At 52.0% G+C, this 25,156-nt stretch overlaps 9 protein-coding genes across 9 annotated transcripts; 5 read left to right on the forward strand and 4 right to left on the reverse strand.

Moving 5' to 3' along the window:
* Positions 1-211: 211 nt before the first annotated feature.
* On the forward strand, positions 212-2,171 carry BCR38DRAFT_458158 (uncharacterized protein; the record flags this gene model as incomplete). Its single annotated transcript, XM_040862124.1, has 3 exons — positions 212-471; positions 532-1,620; positions 1,721-2,171. The coding sequence occupies 3 exons, from the start codon at positions 212-214 to the stop codon at positions 2,169-2,171; spliced, it is 1,800 nt and encodes a 599-aa protein (XP_040715916.1).
* Positions 2,172-3,901: 1,730 nt separating this feature from the next.
* Positions 3,902-5,082, forward strand: BCR38DRAFT_458159 (protein-tyrosine phosphatase-like protein; the record flags this gene model as incomplete). Its single annotated transcript, XM_040862125.1, has 2 exons — positions 3,902-3,948; positions 4,005-5,082. The coding sequence occupies 2 exons, from the start codon at positions 3,902-3,904 to the stop codon at positions 5,080-5,082; spliced, it is 1,125 nt and encodes a 374-aa protein (XP_040715917.1).
* A 2,352-nt stretch (positions 5,083-7,434) lies between these two features.
* On the forward strand, positions 7,435-7,988 carry BCR38DRAFT_435320 (uncharacterized protein). Its single transcript, XM_040860364.1, has one exon. It carries the CDS (start codon positions 7,709-7,711, stop codon positions 7,979-7,981), a length of 273 nt encoding a protein of 90 aa, XP_040715918.1. The 5' UTR covers positions 7,435-7,708; the 3' UTR covers positions 7,982-7,988.
* Positions 7,989-10,533: 2,545 nt separating this feature from the next.
* BCR38DRAFT_343144 (VPS4-associated protein 1) lies at positions 10,534-11,221 on the reverse strand (the record flags this gene model as incomplete). The annotated part of the gene is made up of 3 exons (XM_040856007.1): positions 10,534-10,654; positions 10,710-10,762; positions 10,823-11,221. The coding sequence occupies 3 exons, from the start codon at positions 11,219-11,221 to the stop codon at positions 10,534-10,536; spliced, it is 573 nt and encodes a 190-aa protein (XP_040715919.1).
* A 593-nt stretch (positions 11,222-11,814) lies between these two features.
* BCR38DRAFT_342747 (uncharacterized protein) lies at positions 11,815-13,155 on the forward strand (the record flags this gene model as incomplete). The annotated part of the gene is made up of 1 exon (XM_040855968.1): positions 11,815-13,155. One exon carries the CDS (start codon positions 11,815-11,817, stop codon positions 13,153-13,155), a length of 1,341 nt encoding a protein of 446 aa, XP_040715920.1.
* Positions 13,156-15,043: 1,888 nt separating this feature from the next.
* BCR38DRAFT_409864 (uncharacterized protein) lies at positions 15,044-15,925 on the reverse strand (the record flags this gene model as incomplete). The annotated part of the gene is made up of 3 exons (XM_040858407.1): positions 15,044-15,070; positions 15,269-15,431; positions 15,516-15,925. The coding sequence occupies 3 exons, from the start codon at positions 15,923-15,925 to the stop codon at positions 15,044-15,046; spliced, it is 600 nt and encodes a 199-aa protein (XP_040715921.1).
* Positions 15,926-19,056: 3,131 nt separating this feature from the next.
* On the reverse strand, positions 19,057-20,956 carry BCR38DRAFT_485657 (siderophore iron transporter; the record flags this gene model as incomplete). Its single annotated transcript, XM_040863925.1, has 3 exons — positions 19,057-20,323; positions 20,374-20,661; positions 20,715-20,956. The coding sequence occupies 3 exons, from the start codon at positions 20,954-20,956 to the stop codon at positions 19,057-19,059; spliced, it is 1,797 nt and encodes a 598-aa protein (XP_040715922.1).
* Positions 20,957-22,670: 1,714 nt separating this feature from the next.
* Positions 22,671-23,020, forward strand: BCR38DRAFT_343209 (uncharacterized protein; the record flags this gene model as incomplete). Its single annotated transcript, XM_040856011.1, has 2 exons — positions 22,671-22,782; positions 22,851-23,020. 2 exons carry the CDS (start codon positions 22,671-22,673, stop codon positions 23,018-23,020), a joined length of 282 nt encoding a protein of 93 aa, XP_040715923.1.
* A 659-nt stretch (positions 23,021-23,679) lies between these two features.
* BCR38DRAFT_474960 (uncharacterized protein) lies at positions 23,680-24,788 on the reverse strand. The gene is made up of 3 exons (XM_040862991.1): positions 24,368-24,788; positions 24,007-24,216; positions 23,680-23,925 (listed from the first exon to the last, which is right to left on the reverse strand). Exons 1-3 carry the CDS (start codon positions 24,492-24,494, stop codon positions 23,798-23,800), a joined length of 465 nt encoding a protein of 154 aa, XP_040715924.1. The 5' UTR covers positions 24,495-24,788; the 3' UTR covers positions 23,680-23,797.
* Positions 24,789-25,156: the final 368 nt, after the last annotated feature.

Below are 25,156 nucleotides of genomic sequence, written 5' to 3' on the forward strand. Positions count from 1 at the left end.
TTGCATAGACGTCCTTCAGCTCTCCGTGTCCCCCCCCCAAGCCGTTGAATAGGAGAAAAAAAAATACACCAAGATGGAGATCCCGTATCCGCCGAGGGAGCGCGGGACGCCCTCGATAAATATCGAGTTCTCCAACCACTACGACCCATTCAGAAGCTCTGGCAGATCATACCATTCTTCTCAACTGTCGCCCATATCAGCGTCGAATCCAATGTCAATAAGGGCAACTCGACACACTGAGGATGAATTGGCACCTCCCCCCTTACCACCGCCTCGAATTATACCCGGCCTTGGGCCGCCTCCTAGCGACTTCACACCATTCGAGCGACGTCACACTCGCGATATGTCAGGAAATTCGGATTACAGCAGTCCCGGGCATAGTTTTGACCTAGAAAGACCAGATTACTCAAGGAAGAGAAGTGATATCACAGTCAAGCCAGATGAAGGTTACCACAGTCTGGCATCGACCCAGTATGTAGACCAAAATTGCTCTATTGGCTCTTGTTGTTCATACTGATTTGCACCGCACAGACCCGCAACGCAAGAGTCTCTCCCCAGGCTCGGCTTCATGTCCCACGATCAGTTTCGGTTCAGGCCCAACGGAGGGAACGACTACGATAGTTCCATGTTGAAGAAGTTTGATGCGAAAAGAACTCTCGACACCCACTCACCACCCCGGCGATCCGGCCTCAGCTTGTCTGTAAATGATGCCGTGTCAAGATGTGCCCCCTCGGAGAACCGCATGCATGCACAACTGCCACAGCTCTCGCTGCCCATTAGGTCAAGTAAAAAGATGACCATCGAGTCTCCCGGCCACTTGACCGAGACACCGCTACAATCCGCTGTCTCGTCTCGGAGCACGCCCTTCTATGGAGTTGGCAGCAACGAGTATCGCTCTCCCATTGAGCCGATGGATCCAGAAAGATCCCCGCGTCTTCGCTCCAGGAGGACCAATAGTGGATCAGTACCAGATGACGCAACTGTTTCGACACAGAGCAGCTATGATTACAGTACGGAGGACATTGATTTCCCCATGGAGGCGGAGGCATCTGGCATCAGAAGACTGCACATTAACGACTCGTCGATGCGCCACGAGTATCATACTATTGGTCAGAAACGACGTGCGTCCTCACCGCCTGGGGATGAGCCGCCGTTACAGGGTCTGCCTGGTGGGGGTGAGCTGCTTCGACGTCGCGAAGGAAACATGCGGGCATCCCCAACGCCGAGGCTTACGGTTAATGCCCAGGGTGGCTCCATGTCGTCTGTGTCATCCGCAGGACGCAATAACTCCTACGCCTCGAGCATTTCACTGACTACCAGCGCCACAAGCATGAGCTCATTCGGGCGAAGATCGCCGGGTGGCCCGTCACCCGGGGGTCTCTCGCCGGTCGACGGCATCTGTCATTCGCCATTCACCACGCCCGTCTCTCTTGCCCACTCGCCTCGCGCTGGCATCGCTCGTGCTCCGCATCAGCGGGTTCCCAGCGACAACAGGCCTCTCGCCTCGCCTCGAAAGCTCACCGAAGTGCCCAAGGCCAGCATCTCCAGGATACAGGGATTCTTTATGTGCGAGTGTTGTCCGAAGAAGCCAAAGAAGTTCGACACGGCTGAAGAACTAAAGTAAGCTGCGGGGATTTATTTGGTCATGTGCATTGTCATTATTCCCATCCGGGATTAACTCTGTGTGCTCCGTACAATGTGCTGACTCGATCCTCTACAGCGCCCACGAGGCAGAGAAACAATATGAGTGCAACTTTTGCGGCAACCGGTTTAAGAACAAGAACGAGGCAGAACGCCACCAAAACAGCTTACACGTCAGACGACATAGCTGGTCGTGTTCGGCGCTCCACATTACTGGCTACGATAAGGCGTTCCATGATAGCACTAACCGGCCAGGTGAGGCCGACGCCTGTGGATACTGTGGAGATGAGTTCGCGCGAAACGGCGGTGTTGGCCGTGCCCGTCATCCCACCGAGCAAGACTGGGACGAACGACTGCGACATTTGCAAGAAGTTCACAAGTTCAGGGAATGCAATTCGAGTAAGAAGTTCTATCGCGCCGACCATTTCAGACAGCATTTGAAACATAGTCACGCGGGAACCAGTGGAAAGTGGACAAACATGTTGGAAACGGCATGCATGATTGAAGAAGAGCCCCCTCAACCACGTTAAGGGGGCCAGGTGTCGTGGATGAGACGATTGGTATGACGAGACAAATACACATGCTTGCAAACTCGAACAAGAGACCCATTTGGCGGCCGGAGATAAATCAGCAGACGCCTCCATGCCAGAGCCTGGTTGGAAACCCCAGGAAATTCAATCTGTCAATCGGCTGGGTTGCCGATCTCCCGCTCGAACTGAATTCACCTAACGCGTACTGCACCCGATGCAGATTCGGCACCAAATACAGCGCCATCGCTCAACATGGCATCTTGAACCCGCACGCATCCGTCCAAAATCGGCTCATATATTGAATGTTGGATCGGCTCTGACTAACGTAGTTGGGGGTGGCGCAGCTGAGCCCTTCTTAATGGTTGGATTACGAGGGCAATTGTTACCAGCCAGAATCAGTGCATGATGACCGCAGACTGGACGGCCCGATCTGGAGATGTCAGCCTCCCTTATATGCCGACACACCTCAGGGCCAGAAATCCTGTTGTAGTCGGATTGCAGCCAGAACCACACCGCATCCCACCAGCTGGCCCTAATAGGCATTGTGGAAAGTGAAGGAACTTTAGGATCTATTATCCCATCTATACACTCCTCTGGGACAGCAAAACATCCGTGGAACCGACTATGGTGTATAGGTTGCTGTCCTGTCTTACGTGGCTTTCACCATGTTGCCTGCGCAACGGATTCCAAGTACGGTAGCATGTATCGCAGCCTAGTACTGAACCACGCCTCGACTGTCACCACTATTGTACTGCTCAACGCCAACTATGTGAAATCGGTCCAATATCCTTATGCCTAATGCAAGGCATACACCACATCGACTCCCGTCACGCCTCATCAATTGACCTCTGTAAGCGAGAATAAACGACATAGTGTAATATAGCTTGCTGGTTGCAAAAGGCTATTCACCCTGACAAGTCTCCATGTCGAACTGAGTGATAGAAGTAACATGGGTGCCTCGGACGGAGTCCAGAAGTCAAGTCTGCAGATGATTCAGTCGGCCGAACTGGACAAGAATCTACATTTTAGGGATAGCAATAGTCCTGTCCAGAACGTAGAGAAGATGCATGTACATGGCGCAACCCCAAAATGTTGATACTCAAGCTGATCACAGAAATCTGAAATATATCAAATGTCTCGAGCTCCCGTGCTATGGTGAGGAACGTAGACCTAATAACTCCCATTGTTAATTTCCATTGTCAAGAAAAAACAAACCAAATTTTCATTGCCTCCAAACGGCTCATTCTCAATGCAGCACCTGAAAATTTCTCCTTTGAGTCTTCAACAAGGTTGAGCCGTCATAAAGTGGACCCAGACAATGAATGTGGGCCCGTAACAAGCCGCCATGGGGACTGTCACATGATTTTCTCAGCCCTACGCAAAAGAAATTTTCGTTGGGGTACGTACACTTTCAAGGCCAAGTCCCGAGGTCGCGGATCACAGCTGCACCTTCGAACCCCGGGTCCAAGCCACCAACAACATCGTAACCCTGTACCACAGAGCGATCCGGCATTGAACGGCATCATTGACATCGAGGAACTCAAAGAGATTCGTTCACTTTGCTTCACAGGCGAGACAGTTTTATTTTGAAACCTGAAGGCTGGATTGAAGGAGATAAACCGTCTATTGACCGAGCTGGACTTTCCCAATTGGGACGCCAGCCTTTTTATCCCCCACGGTAATCCGATTCTCTAGTTGGAATATCTGCTCTTCCACGCGCACTTTACACCATGGCGTTTTCTAAGGTACCCGGAAAGGAGGACCTGTACGTTGGCGGGTAGGTGCTCCATACTCACATGCTCACATTGTCCTTATTATGCTGACCGTCCCAAGCATATTTGCCCTTCGGAAGCCCGAGACGTTCTTGGAGAAGAACTTCACATCCGTGCTCTCCGTAATCAAATACTCATTTGCTGGCTGGGGCGAGGAGGCCAATCGCTTTCAGCATATGAGCATTGACATCGACGACATGGATGATCAGGACCTATTGGTGCATTTGTCGTCCGCAGTTCGGTTCATCGAGCGCGGACTTTATCCGCCGGTAGCGCCTGATGAGTCCACGTCGGGCCAGAAGCAACGTGTTGATATCATCAATGCTGGTCCGCAATCGTCTCCAGGTTCTGTCTACGTGCATTGTGCTATGGGAAAGTCGCGCTCGGTTAGCTGTGTGGTAGCGTATTTGCTATGGAAACATCCGCACCGCTTTGGTGGAAAGCAGACAGCTTCCTCCACTGCGTCTACTGCCCAGCGTCGTAAAAGTGCTGCTGACGCAGTAGAGAAGGCTGTGAAGTGGGTGCGCGAAGGCCGCCCCATCGCAGAGCCAAATCCGGGGTTCATGCGCCAGCTGGAATTATGGTGGGAGATGGGATGTCCGGTAGACCACGACGGGGCAGTTGAGAGTCACCCAATCTATCAAAAGTGGCTCTACGAAACCAAACTAAAAGAGGCGCGGGATCTCGGTATGGCTCCTGAGGCCGACTGGATCCGGTTTGTGGATGAAGAAGCAGAAACTGAAAAGAACGAACCGAAGCCCGAGGTACCAGAAGAACCAAAAGGAGAGCTGAGATGCAAGAAGTGCCGACGCATCCTTGCAACCTCGAAATTCGTGGTAGAGCATCAAGGTACGGGGAACAAAGGAAGTTCGAATGCACCGTGTCCTCACATCTTTATCGAGACGCTTTCGTGGATGCGGCCGGCTCTTGAAGATGGAGCGCTGGACGGGCGTCTCAACTGCCCAAACGCGAAATGCGGTGCCACTGTCGGCAGGTTTGCTTGGCAAGGATTTAAATGTGCTTGCCGCGAGTGGATATGCCCTGCGTTTTCATTGAACCGGGGCCGAGTCGATGAGGTCGATATCCGACGCGGGGTCCTGGGAATCCGTAATCCCCCAGGCCGAAACGGCAGTTTGTGAAACGGTCGATGGATCCCCATCGACCCATCGAACTCGTATGGACATATCCCGTCGTCGTGTCGTCTTGGTTGATAAGCTACACTCAGTTTCAAGCGAGGTCAGGTGAGCTGCCCAGAGGACGGCGCCGGGAGCAATGGCTTGCTGACGTGGGACCGGCACACACGCAAACCACCCCTTTCCCACCACTAGCAATCTTCCCTAACCCGCCCCATTAAAGACCCATGACATCTATGCAAAGTGAAGGGTGTCTCGGTCAAAATTTGCTGGGTACACACCATTCGTGGCCGCAAACAGTGACGCAGCCTCCTGCGGGTCTAACACGGATAAGCTCGTCACATGCTAGCCGGAGAACTATTCTGGAGCACTCAAGTTGATTATCCGGCAATGCCAGATCTGGAGGTTTCCGCTGATGAAACCCTACCTAGCGCTTACAGCTCCCTTATCACCCTCAAGCATGGACGCTCGTGGCCAACTCCTCATTCTTCACCTTCGGAGGTGGTCGTTATGAGTGGTACATTTCTGCACAAGATACTTTAATCACAACTAGGGGTCTTTGTGTTCAAGCCCGTCACGATGCCCGTCATGATGCGAGAATTGCCTGCTAGCCGCTCATAACTTTCTCGCGCTCATCTGTGTCTCACATACCCCCAAACTATGGACGCCGATGAGTTCACTCTTCCTCACGGGGCGGGAACTTTGTACAACGGGAACTTTGTACAAGAGGACTGTTTTCCGATTGTGGAAATTCCGCCTCTGTGTTCCAGCCTACGATGCATCTTGGATCCACCATCGTCTGGATATTACCTATCGGGGGGTTCCCTCCCCGACTGAGACCTGCTGACGTCGGCACCGCATATTAGAGCAGATCCACGATTGGATGAGAGGCCATCCACAACAACAACAACAACAACGTACAGTTCTTGTTACTACCGAATAATAATAAGTTATATGGATTATATTATTTTCACTGTGATCGGTACCACCGTCGGCAAGACTATGGATATATTTCCATTTTGGACAGGTTCGGCCCCATGTACAAGTTCTTTCCAAGTTCAGTTCCAGTCGCAGACCTTCTCCGCAGGCAATAAGGGATTGCTGACTTATACGATCTGCCTCCCTCGTCTGTTCCTGATTTATTCCTGTGTTACAGTAACATCGACCAACGCCATTCGTAGTCCATAGCTTATGTGAAGGCTCATTGCCGGAAATGTAGCCAGTGACAACAACAAAGACCACGCCTGACGCACGCCTGACGCAGCAGGCTGGCTGACTGACTGGCTCACTGCAACCATAAATCCGAATTCATCCGTGTGCAGATCTCGAAACGATCCACGCGATTGCCATCATTACCGACGTATTGTCGTGGTCATGTGATCAGAAGATGGGTGCGCATTTCGACATAAAAGGACATAAGATGCTTTCTTACTTTCTCCATAGCCTATCTTTGTCCCGTCGCTGACTGCCAAGAACTCGCAGCTTTTCTCTACAAGAGGCAAGATGAGTCGATTGGGTTGTCTGGAAACCCGGCGGAGGCCGGGTCAACCAGATAAGTCGTCATTTCTGGGGAGCAGCGGGATTCCGGCAGGATTTGGGATCGATAAAGTTGCATACGATACGGGATCCGATGTCAGACTTCTGTCGGTGGGCTTGACGTCCTTTCTGCCGATGATGCCTCCGCCATTTTTCTTGGAATGCGAGAGAATCCTCCAGACAAACCCTCACATTCGACGTATGGGTTATAGCAAGAATGGAACGAGGCGATAGTAAAGAATCGTGTACTTGAAGAATCGAAATACTTTCGGTTGAAACAGCTGTCGTGGACCCTCGAGGCTGCAAGTTTGAGCGGCCTCGTGCATGCGGTAGCTCACTTGAACTTGATTGACTCGAAATATGGTGTGCAAAATATTATTCCTGGTTCTTGATCTGCCACAAGGGGGTTTAAGGGGCACGCGGTTACGGTCGATAACTGTGTATGTACAGTATGGCCCCAATCCGGTCCGGATGAGATTTTCTACATGTATAATACCAGTCAGAGTCTGATTTAGTTGATGTCGTAATGGAAAGCAATCTCACTACGCACTGGTGATATCGCCGTTGCTGCCGGAAGTCATTCCGTAAGCTCATTCCGAAATGCCTCGCCTTCAGCCGTCCATCAGACGCAGACGTATTGATTTTTTTACACCACGCTAGTGAGAATTATTCAGCTACCTTTATGCACGGTACTCGTTTAGATGCCCGTCTTAGCTGCCGCTTTTCCCCGGCTACACAGGAACATACGAGGGAAAGAAGCTCATATTCAAGGTCAAGGTCATCGGGAGATACCCGTCAAGCCACATCACGCTATATTTTTATCCCAGAGGTTGCACGATGAGGCGGTCGCTGTAACTAAGCAGGGTCCAAGAATAGCGAAAGACATAATATCCCACAGGCACCGGGACGGTAGATTGGCGGCTTGTGACCAGGCCATGTGTAAGCGCCGAGGTTTACCGGGCGCGGTATTTCTCCTTGGAGGCATTCCGGCGATTGCCGGCCGTTGCTGACTCTCAGGGTACCTGCGTTCACCTCATGTACTCGTAGATGAAGTTGGACTCCGACGACACTCGGCCGGTAGGTCGACGCGACCCACATGAACACCGAACGGCAGTCCGGCCCCGGTGCTTCAAAGAAGTTGCGGTCTCGGACATGGCATCGGCTGCACAACTTCTTATTCTGGCTGCTTTATAGCCCGGTACTTACAGCATGGCAGAATGGCCTTAGTACCGCAACCAGCGGCAACCGAAGCCGGATTACCAGGCGGAACCTAAGGTGGATCTTGAATGAAAAAAGGCTACCGTCTATGAAGCGACTACCAAGAGCAGTATCCAGAGACTCGTGTACGAGGAGCAATTGTAGTCTGTAAGCATGCGTAAACCAAGTAGAACGACAACGTGGGAGAGTTAGAAGACTCAAAATGCAGCCCAAGACCAGCAGAGCAAGGAGAATGCTCATCCCTCAAAGGGGGTAAGGAATTCTTGGCACGAGACCAAACCGGATTGAATCCTGGTGCCATTGAACTTGTTGCTGCATTGGTACAGGCCGTGTAGCCCGCGAGCTGAACCACGGTCTGCACGATTGCGGCGCCGCAGCACCTGCTAGTAAGTATGGCATATATATTTGCGGTCGCGCGGGGTTCCAGGGGAGCAATCCTGAGTTCGCTACCGTTGGTGTAGTGGTACGCGATGTAGTACAGTACAACTTGAGCCTCTTCAGCGTGTCAGCGTAGACTGGATTGAGTAGTTCCGTAATTTGTAGGGCTCAGTTGAACTGGCCCCCACAGTGGCGCTTACCCCTTAGCACTGCGATGGAACCACGCCAAGCTGAGGCATGCATTGGCGAAGCTGCCATGCTTGAATGGCAATAGACATTGAGTATTGATCGGCAGCGTTTGAAGGATCCGGCTCAATCCCCGCTATTCCTCGAGCCGATTTAGGCACTCTATAGCGGTCAGGGCTAGTGTGACCTCCAGCCTGGTCAGCTATCAGTCGAGCTGTTACACAAGTCGGTCCCAAAATATTACAAGATCTGACACCGAAGATCTGGCGTCGTCTTTGTCCTTGTCCTGCCGATTTTCCGGAACAAGGCGCCGGTTGTCCAGGGTAGCGCAGCAGGCAAAGCTTACGATTAAGCTGGTGTGATCGGTTTTGTACAACTCAGATGGATGATGTTGCGCATGTCAGTGTTACTTGTTGCGACCCACCAATCCACCTGATGAATGACTTAAATTAGTTTGGTGTCGCATACGAAGGTTGCAGCCTACTGAGATATGCATGTCGTCGAAAACTGGACATACATCCGAGTGCGTGCAATTTTATCATGACTGCATGCCATACTTTCGAGTTGTCTCTGGTCACACCTCAAGCCGATCGGGATTGTCCAGGACGGAATGTGCACTGGGGCAGATGTGATGATGTTTCCGAACGAACACGCTGGGGCTGTCGTTTATTCGGCTTCCAATATTGGACTGCAGCGACGTGGCGGTTGACCGCATATTAGAGGGGCACAGGATCAACGTCCACAAGTATCTGTCAGTCGAGCTCAAAGCACTTCTCGTCGCGCCTCTTGGCGTGACCTGGCTATAGTCGTAGGAGCGTGATATGCGATGCACGTACGTCGACCATCTTGGCCATGTATGCATGCACCTAGAGTAGCAGAACAACCACTCCGGAAGAGCAAAGACAGGTTGATCTGACATCCGGCAGTTGCGGGGAACTGCAACTGGATATCAAAACACATAGGCCCTACGACTTGGCAACCGATGCTGAGGGCCAAATCGGTGAGGGGCTATGTTTGGTGAGCTAGTACGGCTTGAGGTGTTGGTCCATCTTCATGATGCCAAGGTGTACAGATAGACAGGCTGCAGGGAGCCCAGGAGCGAGTCTGCCCGTGATCGCGACGCAGGCTTCTGGCGGTATGTAGGTAGGCGGGCACAGTTCACAGGTTGGTACCAATGATCCGCAGGATGATGATGCATGCAATGATGCTCGACAAATACGCGGATGGAATAGCTAATCCCAGGCATTAGCTCTGGGGTCTAGCAGGACCCGACTGTTTGAGGACACTCACATCTCTTTTGTGGCTGCCTGTTAACGCAGAGTAAGCACTAGTCCTGTTAACGGGTGGAACGACTTGGCTGAAGGATATGATAGTCCACCAGAGGTGGGACACCAAACGATCAAAGCTTGTGGTCCTACGAATATTTGCCATTGTATGTAATCTGTGGTCTTCGAGAGTGGTGAGGGTGATATATGGGCCAAGACCACGCAGAGTAGCACAATGTTAGTGGAGAATGCCTAGCTAGATCCCAGGACTCGCTCCTAGTGGATTCCACGAGGCATCCACGCTGTGTGACGTTGAAGACGCCGTATAACGCTTCTCGTAGGGCAGGCACATTTAATCGAATAAAGACCTCATCCAAGCTTCGGGTCAGTCCGTCATGGCCTTGAACTACGCTAGGAAACAAGCGGGGGTGATTCTATCATGCGAGGTTCACATCGGCATCTCATGAAGACCACTGGAGGAAATAGACGGTGTAGGGGCGCCTCTAGCACACTATTACTTGCCGTACAGCAGCGCAAACTGCCTGAGTGGGAGAAAGTAATGGCCGCTTTCCTGCGACCATCAGAATGAAAACTTCCCGTAGCCCACCAGTAAATCACACCTACACGTGGCGGCCATCTGTGACTTATTGGGACACACTTGCAGAGGCTAGAAAATAGGATACTTTGACTGAAGGTACCCGAGATGATTTGAGAAAAGACCCACTGACAACCCGTAGGCCGATGGCGCAGAGGGAGGGTATAGTTTCGTTCTCCGCACAATGCTAGGGCTAAATCCTGCGCCGGATTCCCTTTTATCCGGGCTCGAAGACTCGGAGTGCAAGCTGATGACGATGGTGATGATACTTGGCCGACTCTACGATCCAGGTGGACCCTTGGGTACCGAAGGAAAGTAGCTAGGATCACTCAAGCGCTCACGATTTCTTTTGGCCATTTCTACTTGTCTCTTCTTGTCGAGTCGCGCCTGGTAGAAGTTTCTAAATGGCGTCAGTAGACGAGTTAGCTGCTAGCAAGATGCGGAAAGGGGCGAACCTCTGCAATGCAAACACACGTGGCTCGTCTTCCACGGGAGGTGTCTTCACTTCCTTTGAAGCATCCTAGAGAATACGGTCAATTCCCCAACAGGAACCTCGATACTGGAAGACGGGCTTGCTTACCTTGTCCTTCGACTTCGCTTCCCCTTCCTTCTTCTCGTCGTCTGTTTTGGGGTCCTTGTCTCTGTCCTTCTCGTCATCTTTTGATTTATCCTTCTCACTGTCCTTTGCCTTCTCCTTCTGCTTCTTCTTGCGTTGCTTCTCCTCATACTCCTGCTTCACACGCTCAATCTCCTCTTCCATCTCTTTCTTTTTCTTGGCAGCAACAGCCACCTCGTCTACGATGGATGTGCAGAATTTATTGTCTTTCAGATGAGCCGGACAAACGTAGAAGTAGTCCTGCTTTTCTGGAGTGACCAAGACGCTGGAGCTGGGTTTGAAGCAGATGTCGCATCCTCTGGCAGCCGTGTCGGCCACCTTGCGGTGATGCCAGATGTTGGGAAACGACATCACGAGGGTCCCCAACGGCAGGAAATCCAAGACAATAGTGTTTGGACTAATCAAAGTAAAGAGCTTGCTTTGACGAGTTTGGTGAATGTCATGCCTCGATGGTGATTGAGGGGCATGGCGCTGAGCAGGCGCGGGTGGTGGGGCCTGACTGGGATAAACGAGGGAGCTGTGGCTGGACTGTGGCCCACAAACACCAAACCAACCAAATTTGATTTGATAAGGAAGGTCCAAGTCTGGGACATCGACAATTTGAACTTTTTCAGTTGCAGCTTCCCTTCAACTCGGAAACACAACAATCCTCAGCGTGGTAATGGGAGAAAGTTGCCTGGTACTAGATTGTGACTGTTAGGCAGCAATGAAGATGTTCTCCAATACGCATCACGTCCCCATCCGCCGTTGGGAAACCCTGGCAAGTCTACCAGGCGCCCAATGACGTTGAGGTCAACTTTGGAAAGAGAAACCCAACGTCTCTGATCTGTACCTTTCAGGTGGCCCGTGCCGTGCCCAAAGTGCCCAAAGTCGCGTTTTACGCTTGTCAAACCTTGAATTTGCAGCCCAGAATCCAAGTGACGTCCCGTCGCCATCACGTAGCCATGTCGAGTGGATTGGACGCACAGAAGCTGGAGCTTGTCTTCAAGTCGAGACCCGACATTCTTCAGGGTATCGAGAAAGAAGCCAACTCGGCACCGCGCATCAAGCTCTTCAACAACATCGTCAACTTCGTCTACGAACAAATCGGCAACCCATCCTCGTCAGAACCCTCCCTCAAACGTCGTCGGGTCGACATAGAACCCAGCCAAAATGGGAAAACCACCTCCAATGGGTCCATAGCAGCGGCGTCTATTGCAGATGTTGCGGAGGAGAGCATCCTGCTAGAAATCAAGGGCATTTCTGTCTCGGTGCCGCAGCGCAAGAAGTTCGACCTGTGCCTCACTGCACAACACCTCTACGCCCGAGTCCCCAACACAACAACGCCGGTGCAAGGCGCCATCTACGCCTGGAAGGACATCGAGTATGCCTTCTGCGTCCCCGTGCCCGAAAAAGCCCAGCTGCAATACAACTACATCCTCTTCCCCCGCGGCTCCTGCCTCTCCTCGCTCTCGAAAGCCGCCACAGCGGGCGACGCCGAACCCCTCGTCTTCACCGTCTCCGCGGGCGCGCCGGCACCTAGCTCGATCGGCGGACCGAATGCGGGCGCTGCATCATCCGTGGCGGACACATACCGGGGTTTGATGGACTGGGCGATTGGCAAGTGTCTGGAGGCGTCGTCGAACACGGTGAAACTGGTGGCGGCGGATCCGGCCAAGTTCCACAGTATGGTAAAGCAGCCGCACCGGCCCAACGAGAAGGCGGTGCATGTGAAGGCGTTCCGGGGCGCCAAGGACGGCTACTTGTTCTTCTTGGAGAACGGCATCTTGTGGGGCTTCAAGAAGCCGCTCATGTTCCTCCCGATGCACCGCATGGCCGCAGTGAGCTACACGAGCGTGCTGCAACGGACCTTCAACATGGTGGTTGAGGTGTTCACCAGCGAGGACGGTGATGCTGAGGCTACGGAAGAGGTCGAGTTCGCTATGCTGGATCAGGAAGACTACGGCGGAATCAACGAGAAGTACGTTGTGCCGAAGGGTCTCCAGGACAGAAGCATGGCAGATCAACGCAAGGCGAAGCAGGAGTTGGCTGAGAATGCCAAGGGTGGGAAGAAGGGGACTGAGGGCGCTGATGGGGCGAATGATGCGGTAGGAGACGATGGTCTGACGGAGCTACAGAGAGCTGAGCAGCAATTACAGGACGAAGAGGATGAGGAAGAAGAGGACTATGACCCTGGGAGCGACGATGATTCTGAAGGGTCCGGTGAGAGCTCTGATGACGATGAGGACGACGAAGATGGTGAAGGCGGCGAGGATTCTGACGATGCCGAGGATGACGATGAATAGTCAAGGCTTGCACGTGGATGGCAATTGATGTCGAATTGCTATGCTACGGAGGCTTCTGTACATGGCTGGGATGAAGGGAAGCTACTCCTCATCGTCATTTTTGCTGACAAATACGCCTTCATAATCTCCTTGCCTCTGCTCGTCATCTGCAGCCAAATTAAACTGCGACACACTAAATATGAGAAGTTGGGAAGAGGATCGCCTTCGCTGGGCTTAAAAGTAGATTGGGCAGACTTATGAATGGGTGTTATCTGGTCTGCTCGAGAGCTGGAAAGATCACATGTGGTGCGACACGGTCATATTCACGAGTTGGGGTGATAGAGATACAGCTAGCTACTCTTAGCAACTAATGTTATGTACAATATGATGACCCTACTTAATGACCAAATCATTATTATTATTATTAAATACGCCGTAGGCTCGAAGCCCCCGGTACCTCTACTAGTACTCCCGTATGTCAAACCGTGCCCTAATGGCTGGACTAAATACATACGCTGCGTCGTCGGTTCGCCCTATTGGCGACTGCGTTGCGTTCACTACCATACTACGTTGGTTCTCAACCTACCAACAAAGTCCCCCCTGAGAAGATCGATGCTATCTGGGCCTTGAAGCTGTCCGACCCGTCCCTAGCAGCCATCTTACAATAGTCCCACTAACTACTGGTTCTCCTGTTGCCGTTGCGAGGTCTCTGCGAGAGTATAGTGGCCGTGGTGCGATGGCGGCCCATAATCGTTCCCTCGGTCCTTCCAACAGCCCGCAAAAGAGGATTACGTGCTCTGCCGTCTCAGGGGCATCGCCACAGCGGCATAGCGGCGAGTACACGCCAAAAGCCCCTGTCTTGAATAAGAAGGCTGCTAGTCCTATTTTTCCGTCCTGATCTGGCACAGCGTAGACGCCTCCAGTCGGTTCAGGCCGAAATACTTGCCCCCTTTCGGTATCTGCATCGAAGGGCCCTCCGGTTCCTCAGCGATAGCGCGTCGCTGGCGATCGTGATGCTCTGCTCCGGTGAGCCATCTCTTCCTCCAGTGGTCGAGGAGGGCAGCCGGGACCTCCTTTTCCTCACTCATCCACTCGGAGCCCCGGGCCTCCTTCTCCATAGTGTACCCTGCCGGTCGGAGTAGCTGCGACGCCTGCTTCCTCTTCGCCGGCCTATCCTGCCGGAGTATATGTGACGCTTTAGCGCTCGCGCTGCGAAGCAGATTTCTCTTCCCGCTAAGTCGTAGCCGTTCTTCAAACTTAGCAGCCCGGGCACTAAGATAGAGGTCTAGTGGCGGGATTGCTGCTTCTGCTTCCAGGTGGCGAACCGGCGTCGCTTTGTGGGCGCCACAGACTACCCGGAGGCACTCGTTCTGTATCCCCATCAGGCTCTTAGCTGGCCCTGCCGGTTCCTCACTTATAGTATGCCACGCAGTCGCCCCGAAGGCGATCGCGCTACGGATAACCACCGTCGATAGATCTATACACGGGTCTGGGAAGAACCTCTCAGCTAGTAATTTTGCCTTCTCATCATGTGTACGTGCCGTAAGCGTGTCGCCGGCGTCCCTCCGGAGATCTGGCAAGCCGTGGGCCTCAGGGGGGGCCCAGCTCCGTAGCCTAGCCCACGACCAAATCAATAATTGCTAGTTTGGTAGCCTACCACCAAGTGCATACCAAATATACTTCGGAGGCGAAGAAATTTCATAGAATGTATATAACGTCCTCAAGCCCCATGGGACTTTGGTTGCAGGAATTGAACAAACCAAAGCCAGAAACAGCTTTTCACGCACGCATTGTCGGACTAGAAGGTCCATGAGTTGGAGTAGGTGTTAACCGTCAAATTAGTATTACATCATAGCCAGCAATATCTTTTGCTTTATCTAGCCGGCTTTCCCTGAATGTTACGCTTTGCTCAGCCCAGATTTTCATCCTCAAGCCACTGGGCAAATGCAAGGTATTACGAAACATACATGGTCAGAATAAGAGCCCCAAATTTGCATAGGTCCAGAGTCGGCACAATGAAAACGAAATGCCATAGGAAGAAGAAGAAAAAGAAACACAAAACGACAACAGCCCATATTGCCTCGCGCTCTTGCTATTGGCGATAATCTCCGCAGCTTGCTCAGCCATGGCATACGTCGCCACCTGCATGTGAGCGGATACGACCACGGAAAACATGGAAGCGTCCACGCAGGCCGGCTACCCCCTCGACTCTCAGGTTGGTATCGACGACTTTGCCCATGGCGGCGGGTCCTATGACGTGGTAACATGAACTGGGGAAGGGGAAGAGAAACAGGCCGCTATAAAGATAAACAGTATGCTCATCGTGTAAGGTACCGAACGTGGACTCGTACCAGTCGAACTCTATAATGGCTTTGACTTACAGAGTGATCACCACAGTTTCTCCCAACCTCTGGCGAGTTGACTTGAACCGTGATGCCGAGCCAGATAGCATGCGAATCTGCGGGGTGCGAATTGCACCTGGGGACAGGATGATCTCTCGACCAAACAGTTGCGTCCCGTTAACCAGTTGGACCCCCGAAGCTCGACGCGTAGCATTTTGGCCCGCGGGATGCAGGAGAACCTTTTGTACCATAGTGACAGTGAGAACAGTGACGCCACCCAGCGGGTACACAGCCGAAGCGATTTCGCGCCTCCCGTTGTGCTTGTTTTCGTTGAGCTCCCCGACGCCCAAGAGGTGGCGGGCGTTGGCGTCCAAGTGCGGCACAGGTGATACGCCCAGTTCACACCATGACTCGAGCTGCTTCTCTCGCATGGGGAAGGGCTGGCGCATGGAGGTGGTGGACTGGACAAACACGTTTCCTTGCAGGCCATGCTGGTCGGGATTAATGGTTGCATTCCAGTATTCCTCCGTTTTTTCATGAAAGGTAGCTGGCCATCGTAAGTCCAGCGGGCATCACCAACTTGCTCTCCCCAGAGGCCGTAGTCAGTCTCGTCACTCCGGCACCAGGCTCCTGTGGTCGTGTCAGGTGCTGCCACTCCTTGCATAAGTTTGCGTGATGGGTTATGCCACCTTATCACTGTTGTTTAGTTCCAATTGAATTTGCCCCCAACGGTGTTGGATGAGTTGGGCCACACGATATCTTGGCATTGTTGACATTGGGGCCGGCTTCGACGACCAGAAGCCGGTTGGATACGACAGACCCAGCAAGTCCTCCGCCAACAACGATGTAGTCCCACAGCATAGTTCGTTTAAGCAGAGTTTTTGCGCCGCCAGTTAAAGGCGTTGGCCTGATGGGGGGACCCAGAAGTGTTTCGTCCTAGGTGGTTGAGCAGCGAAATAAACGATGGTGGCCTTCTCTAGACGGGTCGGAATGCTTATGGTCATTTGTACACCCTCAGTCTTCTGCTTTTCTTCCTCCCAATTGGTAGCAGGGATTGCAGGCGGGTGGCGTAAGTATTGTATGGACGTTTTCGATGACGTGGTTCCAGATGCTTATGTGGGGAGTAACACGGAAGGACAAGAGTGGTGAAATATTGCCCAAGACGTCGTATTTGGCCGTATCAAATCTCGGTTAGATATAGCACTTCGGACCCAATAAGTCTCAAGGTTGGCGCGATCTAGTGCAGGATCGATGCAAGAGATTCCGCACATGCGATCCAAGCCCACGTGTCCGGAGTTCGCGATACCCCTTGGATCTCGCAGGTTCCGACCCTCCTCCCCCTTCCCCGAGCTGAGCTGCATTCAATATATGATGCACAACTGCAACCCTAATCTAGCATCAGCACATGACACCTTACTGGTTGCGCGACATTTCCACAGGGCTCTGCTACTCACAATGCTACCGAGTCGAGTAAGCTGCGTTTTGTCTGCGTTGGAATGCGAACCTCACTGCTGACGAAGAGTTGGGAAAATTCGAACGAAAGCAAAGGTCATGTCCGCATCGGGTCTCTCTTCAGTCTTCGTATTCCTGTACCTTTGGCGGCGCTGTCCTAATTACTTTGCTGTTATAGGCCATCCCCTGTAAATATGAATATCTCCCGAATTTTGGAGTACCGCGGAGACGATGAGGGGATTGTTCCAGTATCGTCTGGCGGAGTCAGAGTAATCGTTGCAAATGTGGTGATGATCATCAGGTACTGGCCATACATTTTGGGAATGTGGGCGCGCCGGTGCAGGAAGCTTTCCGTGTTCATATTGGAGTATTCCAAGCCAAAAACGCCAGGGGCTTGCATAAGCTTACGATCTGTCAGCTGTTCTTCATGGGTTCCGCCGCAAGCTATATCCTATGTTGGTCTTTCCTATGTGTCTCATAAGCACTCGGACATATACGTCGGACATACGGATATGCCCAAGAACGACGATGACTGATTCCCGCTGCAGTGGTAACGACAGCCGGCGTGGGAAACCACCTAATAAGGCTCCAGCCTTTCCATATCGAACGATGTTACAAGATCCTCTTCGCCAACCAAACCCTCTACGCGCTGACGCTGGGCTTCGTCAAACCGAACATCACGCGGATGCTCCAGCGTGTCTTCTCGACACGCACCTTTCGATGGGTGGCATACGTCGTCATGGTCCTTTCGGCGGCCTGAATGACCCATACGATTCTCACTGACATTCTGCTCTGCCATCCCACCTCTTTGAGCTGGAACCCTAACGTGCGTGGCCACTACAGCAATCGACAGCTGGCTTAGAGCGCCGTTGGTGTCGTTCGCCTCATCACAGACTCCTTGTTTCTCATACTACCCGTGTGCATGATCTTTCGCCTGCACATCGGCACCGCGCATAAGGTCGCACTGGCGGGCATATTCGAATTGGGGACAATTTATGTATTATTTGCTATTTTCATGATGTCGTCAACCACACCCGTCCCTCCACCCCCCGCAAGCCTCGTACTCGAGTAATGCGAAGTTGACGGCGGTGTTCAGAACCATGGTCTTCACCGCATTACGTCTCTACTCGTCTCTACTACATCTACAATATCGACTTCGCAGATATAACCTAGTCCACTGTTACGCCCATCAGCTACGGTGCCATCCAAGTAGGCATCACCATCATGGTAGCGAGTAGCCCCTTATTGCGTCCCGTCTTGTACCGCACCTCCGGTTCGTGGCTGCCGCATTCCCTCTCCAGCGCTGGAATAAATTCCAAGAAATCAGCCAGTAATTGGAGAGGTGACAGGGCCGTCAAACCCGTCCCAGTTGAGCTGCAGCCAGGAGAACCTGCGATGGGAGCTTTCGAACATGGATTCCCACAAGGCGGCTCATGGCGAGTCGACGGTGCCATCCGTGAGAATATCGGACGACAGTGATCCAGTTTTCTGAGCCCGAAGAGCCTGAATCTTAGTTACTACATCGACATTTATTTCAGACTAGGAAAGGGGCAACAGAAGCTGATTGTCAATCCCACAAGGTTCATAGGGATTCAAAGCCGCAACCGATAAAAATCTAAGGTAATGGTGATATTATTGAATACCACGCCCCAAAGCGACATCTTGAAGCTAGGAAAGAAGCGATGGGATTTCAATGTGCTGAATTGGCAATGACCTGGGCTGGCTTGTGTGTGAAACGTTTCGAAGTTTCAGTAACTCATCAATCATGACTATCAGCCACTATCATCATGAATACAGATAATGGTATGTCCGAGAAGTGTAAGAAGTGTAATGTATGGTTGTGTGCCCCCCAGAGACCAACAGGGCTGGCTTGCCATTGTGCATTGGGCCAAGGCATCATCTCATTACAGCACGACATACCTCAACCTGTGCATGTAAAAGACAAAGATACAGCAGATAATACAAGATAATATTTTTGAGGTACCTTCCATTTAATGTGGTGCTAGGCAACTCCCAACTCATTGAGAAACTCACCAACCAGCGATAATCTTCAGAGGTATCTATGGTCATAGATAACAATTCAAACGATTTGAAATACATCCAAATCACAACGATATGAGAGATGCATCTAGAAGACCCGACCCTTGACCTGCTTGAACTCGATGACGTTGATGTTCCTCCAAACCATCACCGCGGGAATGGCGAGAACCAAGATGGCCGTTCCGCCGACCAACATCCACTTCTGCGCATCCCCGTAGGCCGCGTTGATGGCATCCCTCGTCGCTGAACCCACGGGGTAGCTGAGCTGTACGGTGAGATCGCCGTATATAGTGGTGAGGTTGCCCTGCTCTTCCTCTGGGAGGTACTTGGCAAGCGCGGCAGGGAAGACACTAGTCCAAGTCGCTCCTGCGACGGATTGGCCAATGGCACCACCGATGCTCGAGAACATGCCCTCCATGGCGAGGACGACGGCGACATACTGATGGCTCGTGGCGGCCATAACGGCCATTTGCTCGCAAATCACCAGAGTTCCTCCGGCAAAGGCAATAAAGATCTGGCACATGACAATGTACCCGACGTTGACGTGAGGCTGGCGGAAGGCAATCATCAGACCTACTCCTAGTATGGTCAGGGGAATGCCAAAGTAGAGAGCAAGGTTCTTGAACCTCCCTCGGTAGTGGATATAGACACCGATCAGGAGGGACCAGAAACAGGAGCCAATGCTGTAGATGTTGACAACGTAAGCGGTGTAGGTAGGGCTCAAGTTAGGTACGATCTGTAGGAACGACGAGAAGTAGCTGTCCCAGATGTAGAAGCTGATGAACAGGACGCAAGCCAGGACGTTGGCTCCGAGCACTGTCCGGTCCTTCAAAAGTTCCCAAGGCATGTAGTTGACAGGAGAATACCACGTTTCCCAGACGACGAAAAGGCAAAGCAGGACAAAGCCGCCGACGAGTGGACCGATTGTCATCTTGTCCTTCCACCCATAGTACTGATATGAGTAGATGTTGAAAGGCAGGAGGAACAGCGAGAAGCCGGCACAGAGACAGAGAACGCCGACGGCATCAAACTGTATGAAATAATACTTGATGGACTCCCAGGTCGTACGTCCACTTGACTTCTTGGGCAGCATGCCGGACTTGACCGCCTGACGTTGGTTGTACATGAAGAGGACCCATAACGGCAGACATACTACGGGCATGATGATGGCGAATATACCGAATCCCCATCGGAATCCCATGCCACCCGGTTTGACGATGGCATTGAAGAAAGGGCCGGTGATCCACACGGTGATGATATATGGAGACGACTGGAATGCGAACATGAATGATCGGTTCCTCAGCGAAGAGGTGTCGGCGACGAAAATTCCCATAATGTAGCTCAGGCCGTTATACCTAGAGAAGTCAGTCCGTGCTGGCTACGGCGGAGAGAGGGAATGACATACCCAACCCAGTAGAAAACCTGAGCAGCCGCGTACGTCTCAACGTTTTGGCACGCAGCCATCATAACGAGTCCAACGGTCAGTATAACCACCATCAGGATGTAACCGTGGGGTCGGCCCCAGATATCGATGAGTTTCGCGAGCGGAAGCTTGGTGACACCACCGATCAAGCTGGAAAAGACGCCGGCCGCGGCTGTCAAGGAGTGCTGGGAAAAGCCGCTAGTAACATACGGGGTCAGTAACCCCGTCGTGCCCTGTTGCATCGCATCGACGAAGGTGATGATCCATATGCTAGAAATCGTTAGCTAACTGCTTGATATACGCGCGTCGGCAGCATTGCTCACAAGATGTAAGCAAGGACGAGATTCGATTGAGACCAGTACTTGGTCGTCGCCTCGATTTTCTGGACGCCCCTTTGGGCTGTTGTATCAATGGCATCGATATCTGTGTCAGACTGACCATCTTGGGACTTGTTGTGAGGGTCCGAGCTGATAACGCCGGCTTCCTTGTCAGGCTCGGCTGGATGATTGGTCTTCTCTCCCACCGGCGCCTCTAACGGCGTCTTCCAGGCGAAAGAGGCCCTCATGTTCGGCTCTTTCTTTGATGGAAATATGTCCAAGATAGATAGGCCAGAAGAAGTCGGTACAGTTATACTGCAAGCCCCGTGGGCTGGATGGATGGGTGGATGAAGAAGGGAGAAACAAAACAGGTCCCTACACGACGAGCCGGGGCAGGTATTTGAACATTTTGTCGTTGCCCATGGCCGCATGGCTCGAACCTGATTACCGGGTCTCCAAGTTCAATGCATCCTGGTGGGTTACAACGGGACAAATCCTTAGCTTGAAGGGCGTTGAGTTCAGCTTGATTCCTCAGGGTCGAACTCGGCCGGGACATCTGATTCGCGATAAAAAGCCATTTGTCGGGATAGTATGCAGGCCTTGGCGGCGCAGTTTCCATAACGGTATGGTAGCCCGGACGGTCCGACTGAGTCTTCTTTATGATCGATGCCAGCGCAACACTTGTTGCAAAGCATCTCGGATACCGTCTACCACTTGCCGGAAGATGGGCTATCTCGCAGACTCTAGCAGCACCTGAGCTCAATAGATGGGCGTGGTGACCTGTACGGTTCCATGTCGATACTCTTGCTCAACATTACATGGAATTTGAGGTCGAACCGGCAACACCTGTACATGAGCGAGAGGCGACAAGCCCTGTTAAGGTGGGAACGCTTATTCAGGGGCCTCTCGACTTAGTGCCTCGGCTAGAGTGGCCAGATGAATGACAGCTACTTTTAAGCTGATGCCACCTTAAGCTCCCATTGGCAGCGCGATGATGCGATTGATAAGATAATTGTAAGCGCCTGGGATCAACCCACGTTGACCGAGGAGGTTGGCATCAATCAAGTCATCATGACCCTAGTTGCTGACATTCCGTCACGTACTAGCACTGAACAGAGGGGTCGACTTCCGCTGTCGGATTCATGCTGTGAGCAGTGAAAGAACTTGGAAGTTTGTCGGTGAACTTAGCTGGAAGAAGCTTGATCACGATTCAACGCCGTTCTGGAAGGTCGAGAATGTCCTAGTATGCACACAGAAGAAAAAACATGCGCACTTGGATGCAACAAGGTTAGGTCGACTTTCCCCAAATAGATAGCGGATGAAATGTGGGGGGTAGGAATGTACTGCAGATCTGCAGCGGGTCTGAGCTTCTTCCAAGTTTGTTCTTTGAAGTATGTTCTTTAAGTTCAACTTTGTGCCCTTTCAGGCCTGTCCAGGCGGCTTCGGGTACTGCCTGCCATGGAACGAGTTGTTGAAAATCCAGGCGATTACTTGTTTGGCGGCGGCGATCGATCATGTCAAATGCTCTCGAATACACCAGCCGTGAAGAACCGGGCCCACTATCGCGGGTGTCGGTGATGACAATTGGAAAGACAACATCATACGAGTGTCACACAGTACGCCAGCCATGTTCGTGTAACCTGGCAAGGTGTCACTGTCGAGATGCTGTTGGTTCGGTTATGAGAGCCAGAGAGCGTCGGGTCCCAAAAGTGTTTGCGAAGCATCTGGGGTTAGTCGCAAGGGCTAAAACGTTAACCCCGGCATCTTGCCAAGACACTGCACAGACCACAATGTGCTTCGACCACACGTCTCCGGTACCAACTCTCCAGAATTTTCCGAGTCTATAGGGAGCACTCTGACGCGAACGTCCAAGGGCTGCGAGTGCATTGCGATCCCCGACTTCGAGATCCCGACTTCGTTTCGTGTGCTTGGAACCAATCCGACAGCCTCGTCACCAACAAAATGACGGGCCACCAGAAGCCGATCCGTCTCCCTCCTCTACGGGTGCTGCGAGTACGCAACCCGAATCAGGAAGGCCCGCGTCCCTGCCTATCTGTCATGTCTTCTGTGCTGGGTACGTCCTTACTCTAGCAACAGCTTCGATACGCCCAAGGCGGCAGTTAACTAATGTCAAATACACAGCCTGTTGGGCGTCAGCAGGTTACAACACCGCAGGATGCGCCCAAGTCGAGACGGCTCTGAGAAACTGCATGGACGGCCCGCAGCCTCCCAAGGCCAAGCGCAACGAGATCAACTACCATTTGTCCAGAATGTACAAGCAAGTCGTGGGTCCCAAGTACAAGAAGAAGTAAACCATTCGAGAGGCAATATGGGTGCCGCGTACTCGCTGGGAGGTGGGATGGAACCACTTTGGATCGACCTCGAAACCCCCTTTTCAGGCGAGCAAAGTCCATAGTGACTTGAAATCCTTCAAACCCCATGCTGGTGATGGGAGTAACAACGCGAACCACGCCACTGTACAATACCATCGATATACAGGACGAGGTCCAACGGAAGCATGACGAGGCGTTCTGGTTGACTTTCAGGGATGGCAGATCTGTCTGTGCGGACGCCATCAAAACTTGTGTATAAACAAATGTACAAAGAACGGAGTTGACTCCCAATGCTTGCGTTGCTTCAAATCCTTGTGCACGGGAGGTGTGCCGAGTGAGATATCCTCTCTGAGTCTAGATAGATAGAAGGCAAGGTCAAAATTGGGCGCTCTCCGACATTTCAGTCTTGCTCGCAGTTGCGATATATGTTTCGTCCACGATCCAACTCTGAGGTCAGACCATATGGACTTGGGACTAGCTGCTCAAGCTCTCCCCCGCTCGGTTTATGATTTTCTCCCGTGGAAACATCCAGGGTACAGCAAGTAATTACCCTCACGTAGCAAAATGACAAATCAGAAACAACATAGATCATAATGGTACGAGCTCGTAACAATGCTTTGAATTCCATGATCCATGCCCTGGTTGTTGAGTTGCTCCACGGCAGTGTGAAGTTTGTTCAAATCGTGCAGCAATGACTGCTATCTTCTTGTCAACGAACCAATTTCTCATTCCAAACTACCGCTCGGTCCCTGTATCTCAGCACAGACACGGCAGATGCAACGACTGGTAATTGCTGCAATTCTTGTCACTGGGCGTAGCACTTCCCGTTTGTAGGTATATCTGCCAGTAGTTTCCATCCAACTCGCAAGCCAAGAAGTTGAGTTCTGTATCCTCGTTAGTGATCATGAGCAAATATGTATGTTGCACGGACGGAGTAGAGTACAAAAGAGAAGAAGGACACTTACGTCTCCCAAAGCTACTACTCGTCTTCGTAATAATCGTATCCCCCTCGAGGGCCCACACACTCGAGCTCGACGTATTCCCAAAGGTAAGCGTCTTATAGCTCATCGTATCGCTCCCGATGTTCAGGTACGCGCTCGTGTTGGTGCTCTGGATCGAGTCGGCGATGTTGAAGTACTCGCTGCTCGCCTCTGGGCCCATGACGGCGATGGTGGCTATAGTTTTGTATATGCGTTAGCTAGTGCCCTCGAAAATAACCCACGCGTGTTTTGATGAAGACTTTTCCGAGTACTTGATGTATATTCTGACGGAGAAGGCAATAGGAAGATGCAGTGGAGACAAGTGGAATTGGTGAGGTATCCGTACGGTCATTAGGGAAGGCCTGTAGGTAGCAATGGAAGATAGGGTCCTGGACAGCTCGAATTTTCTCGGGTTTGGCTGCCGCTGTGGCAGCGAAGACAGCGAAGACAAGCAGAGCCCGGGGGGAGCGCATATTGAATATCGTAAAGCCTTCTCAGCAGCTGTTGCAAAGTGAAAAACTTGACAACTGGTTGGCAACTTCGCGATTGACTTCAGGTAGAAACAATCGTCAGGGGCGTCTACTTCCTCGACTTATGAGTGAACTAGCTAGACTGCACACGCCGAGTTACGTCGATAGGGGGAGGGGATTCGCCATGGGCCCACGAAAATGTTTCCCCGGAGAGATTTTCCACGGAGTCACCAACTTTACGATTCATTTAATATACACATGCAATTTACATGGGAATAGAGCGACGTCGAGGTATCAGGTCCGGACAATGTGCATTCAAAACTAACTCAACCTGGGGGAAATGCATGGATCCGCTGGAGAATCCTAGTCCGTAGTTACACCTCACGGAGCTTGGTTCCGTTACGGTCCAATCAGCAAATGACTGGATAAATGCGGAAGACACTTCCCGTCGACAAGTCTATCCCGAATCGCAGTGGATTTCAACAGCATCCGGGCACGATCCATGATCTGTATCCAGGGCCAGACTGTACACGACAACTGTAGGTATGTAGTAGGGAACACCACAGCACCCAGAAATTAGGGATGGAAAGATCAACAAAAGGCATGCATGTGTGTGCAGAGTCATCGATTTAAATCCTGCCAACACGTATCTAGGCTCCCAGTAA

Source organism: Pseudomassariella vexata, assembly GCF_002105095.1.
Source record: "Pseudomassariella vexata strain CBS 129021 chromosome Unknown BCR38scaffold_7, whole genome shotgun sequence".
Classification (NCBI taxonomy): Eukaryota; Fungi; Ascomycota; class Sordariomycetes; order Amphisphaeriales; family Pseudomassariaceae; genus Pseudomassariella; species Pseudomassariella vexata.

What these genes read in the sequence shown, in the direction of transcription:
- BCR38DRAFT_474960 (XM_040862991.1), bottom strand. Translation starts at nt 24,494, where the DNA reads ATGCGCTCCCCCCGGGCTCTGCTTGTCTTCGCTGTCTTCGCTGCCACA. An exon ending in ACAGGCCTTCCCTAATGACC is followed by an intron (nt 24,217 to 24,367) that starts GTACGGATACCT and finishes ACAAAACTATAG; the next exon opens with CCACCATCGCCGTCATGGGC. An exon ending in GAGTAGTAGCTTTGGGAGAC is followed by an intron (nt 23,926 to 24,006) that starts GTAAGTGTCCTT and finishes ACGAGGATACAG; the next exon opens with AACTCAACTTCTTGGCTTGC.
- BCR38DRAFT_435320 (XM_040860364.1), top strand. Translation starts at nt 7,709, where the DNA reads ATGAACACCGAACGGCAGTCCGGCCCCGGTGCTTCAAAGAAGTTGCGG.